Source organism: Enhydra lutris, unplaced genomic scaffold (genome assembly GCF_002288905.1).
Source record: "Enhydra lutris kenyoni isolate GAN:26980312 unplaced genomic scaffold, ASM228890v2 scaffoldscaffold29, whole genome shotgun sequence".
NCBI lineage: Eukaryota > Metazoa > Chordata > Mammalia > Carnivora > Mustelidae > Enhydra > Enhydra lutris.
The window spans coordinates 1930148-1943026 of NW_019154113.1; the positions used below are offsets into that span (position 1 = coordinate 1930148).

At 46.7% G+C, this 12879-nt stretch overlaps 1 protein-coding gene across 1 annotated transcript in view; it reads left to right on the forward strand.

The window, feature by feature from the left end:
* LOC111152541 (OTU deubiquitinase 7A) overlaps positions 1-12879 on the forward strand; it is a 358579-nt gene that overhangs the window by 268201 nt on the left and 77499 nt on the right. Inside the window, exons 5-6 of the mRNA XM_022511027.1 lie at positions 2403-2585; positions 8472-8690. Of these exons, the coding sequence (XP_022366735.1) occupies positions 2403-2585; positions 8472-8690 (402 nt within the window). The remainder of the gene's footprint in view (positions 1-2402; positions 2586-8471; positions 8691-12879) is intronic.

Consider the following 12879-nt stretch of genomic DNA (forward strand, 5'->3'; position numbering starts at 1 on the left):
CAGGGGAGTCACAAGCAAGCCAGAGAATCAGCAGTGAGGAGTCCCAGAACACACAGTCCTTCCCCAGTGGTAGGACACCTGCCTCGTCAGTGTGTCCAAGTTGATCCACTAACAGATGTGTAAATGGAAACACACCCTCGTCCTGCAGGACAAAGCTGCAGCACTGGCCCTCAGGGGCCTACTCTCACACTTGGGCCCAAATACCTTATAGTGGGAACAGTGGATGGGGGTTCTGAGAAGGGTGGGGAATAGACAGAAGCAGCAAAAGAGGCTCTTTCCACTGGGCATAAGAAGCACAGTGGGGCGGGAGGGGGCTGGCTCCCCATATCAGTGCCCTGCCGGCAGGATTAGGGTCTACAGCTCTGCCAGGACCAGGTTTTGTGTGCTGGGCAGCCCTGCATGGGAGATGCAGCTCGGGGGGCGGGGGGGAGGACAGATTAGAGGGTCCACATGGAAACACCGTGATGTAGCAAATGAGGAACTGCAGGTAAATGCCGTAATCAGTCTATGTGTCACTTTCTGTCTGTGATACACCATAATAGCGCCTGTTCCCCGTTGAGGCCTGGGGACGATGATACTCCTAGCTGCACCTGGAGCTCCTCAGGTGCCCCCCCCCCCCATGGGATGCTTCCCTGCTCTCCCATCTCTCTTCACAACCAGAATTCATCGTGCTGATGTTACTGCTAATACACACATCCATGCCGGAATGTCTGCATTTTGTGATAGGAACTGGCATCAGGAATGGTCCTCCTCCACCTCCCCTCTCCTTGACCTTCCTCCTCCACGCAGCTTTGACCCTCCTCTGGGTATTGCCTTAGAGCCCAGCCGTGCCTTGGAGCAGAGTTCCTCTCACATTATCACCCCTGCTAAGACATCATTTTCCTAAAGGCAGGGTCTTCTCTTTGTCTTCTTGGAACATTAATGCCTGTTCGATAGTCACTATCCCTTAGACTTGAAAATGCCAGGTTTTGATCATATGGGTAGTATGTGTGCACTGTGATTATTAGTCCCATGTAAGAGCACAAGTATGTTCTGACATTTCTGCTTCAGTTTCCTTTCCCCAAACCAGCCCTGTTATTGCCATCACCCCAGACCCATGGTCACAACCACCACCTTCCACTTCGACTACTAACCATAATCAGGCTGCATTACACCAGGACCCCTATTTATTATCACTTACAAAAACACCAGCTCCTGCTGTTTTTTTCTGTTGTGTGACCCAGATTAGTTTTCTTTTCTTACCCACTGAGATTGTGCAAAGATGCTACTATTGCGTCTTTGTTAGCTGACTATGAAGGTGGGGGGAATGTGATTAGATTACGAATGGCCGTATGATGACTGAGAGTATCAAGTCTGCACTAGATGTGGAAGGAACAAAAAAAAAAAGATGTCCCGATATTATTTTACACATTCAAAGCCTCATGATATTGTATATATACATAATTCAGCATATAATTAGGTCAATACTGTTAATACCTGCACTTCGAAGTTAACCGGGAGAGGGTAAGATTTTATTTGCTCTTTAAAATGAAAGCAAGGCTTTTAATTCTTTGTCTTCAAAAAGCTCATGATGCCTGATAAATGGGATGCAGTGTGCAGTGTCTCTGTCCCTCCATTAGAAGGCCGTTGACTCAGACTCAGAATTAGAGACCCACGGAGTACCAGCCCCCACATCAACTCTCCCTGGTGTTGCATAGAGTCCCCTTCAATACCCTGCACCCATCTCCGTGCCCAGGGGCCCTGTTTAGAGCTGTTCTAGGCCAGGACCCCAGTCCCCAGGAGCATCTCACCCAGTTCAGGGTCAGAGGTCTGAAGACTGCTTCCTACTAAGTCTTTTACACAGAGAATGACTCCCAAGCTTCTGCTTTTCCCATATGAACCTTAAAAAGAGAGTTAAAACTATAAGCAAAAGCCTAAAGAAAATTTGGGTATTTTTTTTTATTGGTTGTTTTTGGGTTTGTTGTTGTTGTTTGTGTTTGTTTTTGTTTTTGTTTTGGGTTTTTTTTTTTTTAGTTTATGTTTTGCTTCCCTCCGAGAATACGCTACCTCTACAAGTTGAGTTTTCAAAGGGGTGAAGGAAAGCAGGATAATTAGGAACATAACGTTTTGACACGTGTGTGCATGAAGCTGAAGGCAATGAGAGTAAATACAGTCACATATTTTGGATGGACGTCAGTCGCAGGTGTGAACCTCTACTTACACATCTGAAAATACGAGCATTACTGGTGGAAAGTTCATTACTCAATGTGCTGAGGGGGAGCCCTTCTTGCACAGTTTTTTTTTCAATTAGCAATAATCGCGCCTCGGATAAACCTCATTGGCTACGATACTGCCACTGCGCAAAGCTCGCACAGTTTTTTTTCTACAATGAGATCCTTAATATTGTCATTTCTTGGCCATAGGCAAAAACTGGGACTTGACCGCCGCTCTGAGTGACTATGAGCAGCTCCGACAAGTGCACACAGCCAACCTGCCACATGTGTTCAACGAGGGCAGGTGCCCCAAACAGCCAGAGCGAGAGCCGCCCCAACCCAGCCACAAGGTGGAGCGGCCCTGCCTGCAGAGACAGGACGACATTGCCCAAGGTACCTGGTGAGGGGCTGAGCCCAGAACGGCTTCCCCAGTGTGCCGTGGCTTGCATGGGGTAGCAGGGGTGGGGGGTGGAGGGCGCAAAGGACCTGGCAAGGGCATCACCTCTGGGCTGCAGGCAAATCGGTCTGTGCGCGCTCATCAAGCTGAGATGCACGTCGCAGCTTCCGTTTCAGGCTCCTCCCTCTGCCTCAGAGAAGCCGGAGGAGGAGTCCAGTTGCCCAGGACCCCACGTGATTAAAGGGGGGGGCACTCCTCCTGGAGCCTTGGTCTCTCCAAGCCAACCCCCTCTAGTCCGTTCAGTTACTTCCTACATAGCGTGGTCTCCGGATCTGCTTGCCATCAGTTCGTTGCTCCACGGGCTCCCTTTCCTCTATTCTTTTTATTAATTACAGAAGTCAGATGTGTTTATCCCGATGAAGGAAACAGTACAAAGGTATAGAGAGAGAACTTAAGAGTTTTCTTCGCCCATCTCAGATCTCACTGATGTAATAACCAAAGATTACGTCTTCGTCCGTCTCCTCCTTGCTTTCCCTGTGCTCTTTCAAAATGCACCAAGATCAAATGCATATGATGCTTCTCAAATCACTTGTTTCTCGGAACGTTGAATCATGAGTAGAGTCTCAATATTTTATTCCACAACCTACAGTGATATTTAAACTACTCCTGTATGAATGGTTATTCTGGGTTTTCTTGGGTTTTGTGTTTTGCTTGTTTTCAATACTACTAACAATGCTAAAATAAACAACCGTATGCCTGTGATTTTAGATACTAGTGTTTTTATTTCTCTAAGTCAGTGTTCCCAGAGTGGATTTGCTGTGCCAGTACCTGTGTGTCTTTAATTCAGTAACTTCAGGACTTTTTCAGATGCATTTATGCTGGCAGTGTGTGAAACGAGGTATCTCCCTCCAGTCTTGCTAGCACTGAACGTTTTTGTGGTGGCTTTACGTTGCTTTTCTACTGCGAAGGGAGGAAGAGGGTGTCTTGTTTTAACTTTCATCCTGTCATTTGTTAGTTAGCCAGCTGGATTTCCCCTTCTGCAACATGCCTGTTCTCATACTTTGCCCATTTTTCTGTTGATTTTTTTTTCAGTTTTCTGATCGATGTGTAGCATTCTTTGTGGTTAAGATTAGGGACATGTATTTTTACATATGTGTATGTCTTTCCCGGTATATATTTGTTTTATGACTTTGTTTACAGAATATTCTGCCACACAAAATGTTTATATTATTATGCATTCATGGCTGATAGGAATCCTCTTTCACTTTGGAAGGTCTCCCGGAGTACATAGTTACTGGAATATGTCCCTATATTCGTTTTAAAATTTTGTTCATAGGTCTTTCGATTGATTTGAAATTTTTATACACAATAGGGAAGAATCTAGTCTTGCTTTCTTCTGAATCAAGAATGAGTTACTCTAGCACATTTATTGAATAAAACATTCTTTACCCACTGAACTAAAATGCCAAAGTTGCCATATATTAAATTCCCAAATATATTTGGATCTGTTTCCAGACGCTGTCAATCCATGTGGTCACTCATCCTGTTACCTTAACTCTGGTAGTCCATGTACTATAATTTCTGTTAAAGAACTTCTTTCATGGTATTCTTTTCCAAAGTTTTTTCACTATTTGGGGGCATTTTATTCTTTTTTTTTTAAAGATTTTATTTATTTATTTGACCGAGGATAGAGAGCACAAGTAGGCAGAGTGGCAGGCAGAGGGAGAGGGAGAAGCAGGCTCTCCGCTGAGGAAGGAGCCCAATCTGGGGCTCAGTCCTAGGACCCTGGGATCATGACCTGAGCTGAAGGCAACCGCTTAACCAAATGAACCACCCAGGCACCCGTGGGGCATTTTATTCTGCCATGTAAACCTTAAGCTTGGAATTCTGGTTGGAATTGGAATGAATTTTTATTTTAAGATTAATTGGCATATTACCATATTGTTTTCTATTCCAAGATTTTAGACCTAGAGAAAAGCGACTTACTTTTTCCATATTTATGTTTTATGCAGTAATTTACATAAATTCTCTTATAATACTAATCATTTTTTTCTAAGAGAACATCTGGGGTTTTCTAAATATATATATATGGCTGCTCCTGCTCTTTTTGACTGGCAGCAAACCAACCAACCCATTATTTTACCCTCACATTGAGAATGCTAGAAGGACCCTTCTCTCTGCTTCCAGAGAGGTTGATGGATTCAGAACCTAATAACTGTAAGTGAAAAACTAAATCTGTCACATAATTCCATTAATTGAGTTTTTTGAACAATCCTATGTAGTTTTTATAAAATGGAAATTATAGTTTCTGAATTAGATACCCGTATCCTTTGAGTTCTTGAAATCATAGTGCATACATTAACATGGAAAATTAATGATCCATATTATAAATTGGGGGTCAGCAAGCAATGGCCCATGAGCCCACTCTGGTTACTGTCTGTTTTTTAAATAAAGTTTTTATTGAAACACCCTCTTGCCCATTCATTTATACACTGGCTATGTAAGCTCCAGCTTACAAAGCCTAAAGTATTTATATCTGCCCCTTTCAGAAAGACTTGTGCACCTGTTCTTAAAATACCTAGGATTTGTTTTAATCAGATATGATGAGATATGCACACATGGAAAAGAATATCATGAACGAAGTTGTTATACTCACAGTTCCCAAAAAGCAGGAGACATGGCATGGTACACCATGTAGGACCACATGGGGAAGGATGAAGGGTGGTCAGGAGGCAGAAGGGACTGAGAGGAAAAACATGGACATGAACTTTTATTGTCATTTCCTTGGAAAAGGCAAGGGAGGGTAAACAGATTTAGGATTGGCAAGACTGAATAATTTCAGCAAGCTCTCTGGGGCTTAGAAGCTATCCCCGGTTGTCTTGTACCTTGCCCTGGGTCACAGAGAAATATTGCTTGCTGGAGTGTAAGAACCAGAGAGAAGAGGTGGTTCTCTGGATTCATTGGTTTGCATAGGAAAGGCATGCTCCTTTCCTAGGAGTCATTGGCTCTCAGAATTAGCTACTCCTAGTAAGGAAAGTCCCTCCACACTCAGGAATGCCCCAGATGCCAGAGTATCAGGAATACAGAAAACAAGAAAATACAGTTAAAACAGCTCCCCTGGCCTGAATAACATCAGTATGAATTGGTTTTGTCAATAGTTGCAGAATTCTGTGTGTTTCACTGTGTTTTTATTTAATATCTTTATTTCTCTAGGGTATAACTCTGAACATGGTCATTCCTATAAAACAATTCATTTATACCTCTAAAAGAAGGATTGCTGAGTTCATGTTTAAGGAATCAGTGTGTGTGTGTGTGTGTGTGTGTGTGTGTGCACGCGTGCACGCATCTGCGTGTCTGTGTGTGATTATATATATGCATTCATGGAGATGGTGGTGGGCAAGTGTTAGAATTAGGAGCATATGTTTCTCAATATATGAGCTTTAGCATAATTTACTTTTAGTTCAAAAGTTTTGTTCTTTTTTTAAGATTTATTTATTTATTTGAGAGAGACAGAGAGAGGGCAGAGGGAGGGGCAGAGGGAGAGGGAGAGAGAATTCTTAAGCAGGCTCCCCACTGAGTGGGGAGCACAAGGAACGTCTCAATCCCAGAACCCTGAGATCATGACCCAACCCGAAACCAAGAGTTGGACCCTCAACCGAAGGAGCCACCCATGTGCCCCCAAAATGCTTTTTCATTCAGACCCCAAATAGTTACTATGTGGAACTACTTAAAAGCATCATATTATACTATGAGTCACAATGCTCCTAAGGTCCTAATAGCATCTCAGTGATTGGCAAAGAGGTACTAAGTGATAAGCCACGAAGGAGTATGGATGACTGTGCCCAGCAGATTCCCACTATTGAGAGCTGCGTCGTGAGTCTGTCCAGTGGACTGTGTGGGTCACGTAACACCTTGGGTGTTAAGGAACGTCTGATGCCCATCTCCATCAGGTCCCAAGGGGGTGAAGCAGTTTCTACTTTCCCAGATACAGAAACAATAGTCTGTATTGAGAGGTGAGACATCAGCGTGGCTTGTGAGACCTGGAGAACATGGCAGAAGGACTCAGAGTCTCCTTCGCTCCTGCTCTCGAGAATGTGGACCGAGTGCAGGAAGCAATGGGGCCATCCCCAATGGTAGACAAGCCAGGACATACATGCTCCAAGTCTCTTCTTTCTCATGGCCAGCATGGTTTAACTTCTCTTTGCCTTTCCTCAAAATACAAAATAATGAGTCTTCATTGTCTCAGAAATCAACCGAAGGTGAATCAAAACTACTCATTTTAAAATACTCTCTCTGTGGGACTCACCATTCATTTTAATGCCCAGATACTTGAGGCTTCTGAGAATTGACTTTAAATTTAAAACCAACTTACCCCGGGATCAAAAGCCTTCTGTTTTTAGTCTGCTCTAGCAAAATGACTTTGATGACATTTCTCTCCACTGCCCTTGCACGTGGGGAAGTAAGGAGCTCCTGTTCCAGATGAAGGCACGAGCGTGGGTTTTCGGTGAGCACAGGTGGGCAGAGACATGCTTCCGAGTGGCATCAGCATGGACACAGAGCCTGATTGGCGGGCAGGCTGATCTGAAATGAAGTGGCAGTCCTCGTGACCCAAGTGGATACACTTACGAATTTGCCACAGGGCTTAGACAACACCCATTCAGACACCAGTCTGAATCTTGTTTTCCTGAGCGAATAAAAAGAGCACTTCTGCCTTGCTAGAAGAATTCTCCATTATTACGACTATTGGTTGTAAAAAGAAAACGTCCCCCCTAACACCGTGATTTTAAGAATTCTTCTATTATGAAGGATGCCTGGGTGGCTCAGTCGGTTAAGAATTCTTTTATTATGGTTAATGTTAGCTATTAAGAGCAGGGCTCAAAAAACCAAGTGTCAAGAGAACAAAGACATCTGCTTTTTTGCTGCATGTTGAGATCTCGTGATTAACTCCCTCCCAGGGCAACAGCAGGTACCTCAGAGGAAGTCTGCCCTACACATCTCACCCTTTGGCTGGAAACTCCAGGCAGAATAAGACCAGAGTAGATGGGCTCTTTTCAAGTGCAGGGACAATGTCAGACTGAGACAGAAGAAAAGCAGGGATGCCTGGGTGGCTCAGGTGGTTAAGTGTCTGCCCTCAACTTAGGTCATGATCCCAGAGTGCTGGGATCTAGCCCCGTATTAGGCTCCCTGCTCAGCGGGGAGTCTGCTTCTCCTTGCGCAGCTCCCCTCTACTCATTCGCTCTCTCTTCCAAATAAATAAAATCTTTATAAAAAGAAGAAGAGAAGCAGATGTGAAGGCTTCGTATTTTTGTATTTGGGGCATAATCATTGCGTGGGATATGTCTATCAGAGTACCTTTAGTACAGTAACCTCTCTTACAATCTGAGCCACGTGGGGAAAGCCTGAACCAACTGCTTCTTGCTTTAAATATAAGAATGTCTAAAACAAAGAGCAGTCTGGCTTGTGGCCTTCAGCCGAGCCCAGGGCAGCTCTGCTGAACTGAGTTAGATGTTACTTAAGACCCAAAAACGCAAGACCGGCGATCTTCCATGAGGCCGCTGTGTACGTGTGCAGTAGCCTTGCAGCTCGCCTCTTTCTGAATGGTTTCCTGACTCAGAGTGAGTAAGTGCCATATGCCAGGTGCTGGTAATGTTAGCTCTGCGTCAGGGAGGTCTGCAGGAAGAGTGGCGGGCGTGCGGGTGAATGTGTGCGTGCCTGGGTGTATGTGTGTGCATGTGGACTTGGGTGGGGGCATGTGTGTGCGTGTGGACTTGGGTGGGGGCATATGTGTGCGTGGAACATGTGTGCACGTGCATGCTCGCACAGCCACATGTCCACCCCACTCAGTTCCTGTGGTCATCCTTCCCCCTCCCCTACCCTTGCAGAAAAGCGGCTTTCCCGGGGGATTTCCCACGCCAGCTCAGCCATCGTCTCCTTGGCCCGGTCCCACGTGGCGAGTGAGTGCAACAATGAGCAGTTCCCCCTGGAGATGCCCATCTACACATTCCAGTTGCCAGATCTGAGCGTGTACAGTGAAGACTTCCGGAGCTTCATCGAACGGGACTTGATCGAGCAGGCGACCATGGTGGCTTTGGAGCAGGCAGGTGAGTGGCGGGTCCAGCAGGCCCTTGTGGCCTAGGCTCAGGGAGTGAGACTGGCCTAACGTAGATCAGTAGATCAGTGAGCAAGGGAGAGGCCTGTTGTCTCACTCAAGGGTTTTCAGTTAAGATTGGAGGGACTTGCCGCAGACCTCCTGCTCTGCAGCCACGCCCTGCTCCAGCCCAGGGCCAGACAGACTAGTAGGGATCCATGACAGTGTGGTTCTGAGACCTCTTGGGTTTTCCCTTTGCTCCCAGATCTGGCCTGGTTAGGCCAGCCCCCTCTAAGGAGAACTCTCTGTGGTTTTGCCTTATTTTTCTCCTGTTTCCATCTAACCCTCCCATGGGTGTCGAATGAAAGGCAAGAAAGACTATGGGCTTTGAGAAGGACAGGAGACTGTCACTTCCTGGGGACATGAGCAAGTTATGTAACCACCCTGAGCCTGTTTTCCTGCAAAGATGGAAAGACAGGTGGTGGCCCGGCGAAGCTCTTGTATCTTGTGTGGCTGTCGTCTCCTGCCCTCCCGGGCTTCCCGGCCTCCAGGTTGAAGAGACACAAACCCTGACTTCACCTTCTCCTTTCTTCTGAGCGTTTCTTCTGACATCCCAATGAGGAAGAGATTTGGGGAGCAAGCCAGGCTTGTCTTCTTCGGCGCTCCTGAGGACAAAACAGTCAGTTCAAAACAAATGTCTGAAACAGATGTAGGTTCTTCCTGAGACAGAGCAAATATCCTATCTTACTCATCACCGTTTTCATTATGTATCTTTGCAAAATCACATGTTCAGGGACTTCTCAGACATGCATCCAGAAGACTCGATGCCCTTCTCAGGCCCAGCATCCTCTCCCATGGGGCCCCACCTGCCACTGAGTGTTGTCCTTGCACGTGGAGTGTGTCCTCGCCCAGCTGGGCTGGGGAGCAAGGCTTTCTGATTCTGACTCCATGGTCAGCAGCTCTTCCCGGCTGCTGTGGGTTGAAGCCTCCATTTCAAAGGCCTGGTATATCGAGGTGCTCCTGTGTGGCCCCTCCCAGGAGAACAGGATGAGGAGCCTCTGACTGAGCATGGCGGAGAGGGTGTGTTCAAGCCTGCAGCCACGAGCAGTGCTCCGTCAGGAAATCAGGCTGGTCTCAGCTCTTTACCAAGACACAGTTGAAAATGCCCAAGCCTTTGGGAGGCTGCAGAAGACTCAAGAGAAGGATCTGTCATTGGTATGATCTTGATCTTGGCAGATGGACCAGTCATTTCCTACCAGTCCTGGTAGCAAAGAGGCAAACGATGAGAGTAGCTGATGGAGAACGCTACTTATAGAAGGTGTGGCTTCTCGGAGAAAAGATTCTGGAAATATAAACCCTCCAGACACCTTGTTCCTCCACCATCCGGGCTCTGACCAGTGCCTCTCACAAGCAGAAAGGCAGAGAGCTGAGAGCCCATTACTGGGGTCTGTGCAGGTCGCCCTGTGGGTGCAGAATAGGGGGAGCAGAGATCTGTGGGACAAATAGGAAGCATCCAGAAGTGGACTCTTGGGTGTTTTCCCCAGATCCAAGCTTCTGTGTATACTCAGCCTCCTCCCATTTCTTGTAGAACAATCTAGGAAACATCCTCATCTGCCTGCTCCAAGAAAGAAAGCACAGAATTCACGTAGACATAGGAAGGGGTGGTAGTGTGGGGCCTTATTTGTGCTGCGCAGCCTGGTGATCTATCCCAGCCACAGGACTCGGGGGAGACTGGCCCATGGCACTCTTGGTTTTGAGAACAGGGTCTACAGTCCAAGTAATTCATTGGATCTGATGTTGTGACTGTAGGTGACTTGTTACCTCCGCTGTTTCAGAGCTGTCAAAAGCAACCCAAAGACTAACACCCACAGCCATGCTCTGTCTCAGCTCACGGTCACCAACTGATCAACAATCACAAAACAATTCACCTGGATTAGCAATAATCCTAAACCACTCCCTATGGGGAGGCTGGCTTTTTTAAAGATGCTTCTACATGAATAATTCAGATAAGAGATTTTTTTTTTAAGATTTTATTTATTTATTTATTTATTTATTTATTTGAGAGAGAGAGAGAGCATGAGAGGGGAGAGGTTCAGAGGCAAGAAGCAGACTACCTGCTGAGCAGAGAGCTGGAAGCTGAACTCCATCTCAGGAGTCCAAGATCACAACCTGACCTGAAGTTAGTTGCTTAACCCACTGAGCCACCCAGGTGCCCAAGATGAGATTTTTAACAAAGGATTCACTCTTCATAGAGAAGGGGGAAATTGGTATAAGTTAAGAAAGAAAAGCTCATAAGACATGAGCTAATGTCTCTCTAATGCTACCCAGCTCGGACTTTGTAACCTTAGGTCCTGACAATGGCTGGTAGCACCCATAACTGTGGCCGTTTCCTTTGAAGGTTGAGTCCTGGCAGAGGGTGCAGTGCCCCCCGCCCTGGCACGATGATAACCCCCTCCTTTGGTCCCTGCTATGCTTAGCAAAACCCTATACTTCTTTGTAATGTCTTTTCTATTATTTCTTCCATAATTACATACTCATTTTTATCATATACATCTTACCTTCTGGATTAGTATCTAAAAAGAGGGTACTATTCCACTCCAACCATCCAGGCTTGGAAAGCTTTTAAGAACCCAAACTTAGGGGCGCCTGGGTGGCTCAGTGGGTTAAAGACTCTGCCTTCGGCTCAGGTCATGATCCCAGAGTCCTGGGATCAAGCCCCACATCGGCTCTCTGCTCAGTGGGGAGCCTGCTTCCTCCTCCCTCTCTGCCTGTCTCTTTGCCTGCTTGTGATCTCTGTCAAATAAATAAATAATATAAAATAAAATTTAAAAAAAGAACCCAAACTTACTGAGTGAGGATGCTAACTTCACCAACACTGTTTCTGTCACGTGCCAAGAGGACGGAGAGAACGGGCAGCAAGGATCCCCACCCAGCGCTGGGAAGACACCCTATCCATGCTTCAGGAAGCCTTGGGAAGGCTGGCCGGCTGCCCTCCTCCCCCGCTTTGGGAGCATGCTCCTGGAGCAGCAAGAGCCTGCGCGCCAGGGCTCTGCCTAGCACAGGGAAACAAGGAACTGAAAAACAATGTAGGCAGAAAGAATAAATGTGTTCATTTCCTCAGCATAGAGCTGACCCCGGCCTGCCATGCACATGACTTCTCTTGACTTCTTTCCTCAACTCCCAAGCAGGGTTGTAGACTAGATGATTCATCAGTCCCTTTCTGTGCCCGGATTCTGGTGAGGACCCTGGCTCGTGTCAGGTGAGCCCCAGATGGTTCCCCACCCCAACTGGAGGAGGAATATGGCCCACTGCGAGGCAGACTTATTCTCTCCCACCCAGGCTGTGCTCCTGTTGCTACCATCAGGCGCCACTGTTAATGTCCATGGGGAAGAGGGAGCTCGGCCATGAAACAGCGATTTGAGAAAGCCCCTCAGTGTTGCCAGGAGTAACGTGTAAATTCCTCCTTGTAGTAACTTACTGCTCAGGATAGTTGTGGATAAGCTGCTGATATACATGTGTGCGCATATACTATATATGTGGGAGAGTGACATAGATGCCCAAAAAAATCCACTTGTTCGAGGCATAATTCTAGCTGTCTTGGGAAGGAAATATCGTCTCTGTCACAGAGTGGCAGGTGAGTCGGGGGGGCTCTCCCAGCCTCTGGGACTCTACAGGAACTGGGATTTGTGTGGTCCAGAAAATTTGGAATAAATTGACCTTCATTCATTTAGTTTCGCCCCGGGTCCACCACAGGGGCTTAGCTCTACTCTCTCAGTGCCTGGTAAGACATGGGACAGCCCATCTATCTGAGGAGCCCCCATGTTGAGTGGGTGCCAGTCTTCCCCTCCCACAGAACCCACAATGCCATTCTCCTGGGCTTTAAATCCCTGCAGGGGATTTAAACTCCCCTCCCACACCATGACAGTCTCACAGGCCACAAAAGGACAGGGCTTCAGTGCATACAAGCACTGACCTCTTGAGAGATGAAGGAAAAATGTCTTTCATTCTTTAATGATTACCTGCCATGGAAAATACAAGAAACCATAAATTTCCCCATCGGGTTATCTTGCTTCATTTACATGTAAGAAGACTCTGAGATCATGGGTTCTAGGCCTGAGGAGTAATGACCCGTGCCTCGTCCAGAAGCCTGCCACTGTGGGCAAGATGGTGTGTGGTGCTTCAGCGAGGCTGTGAACCCAAAG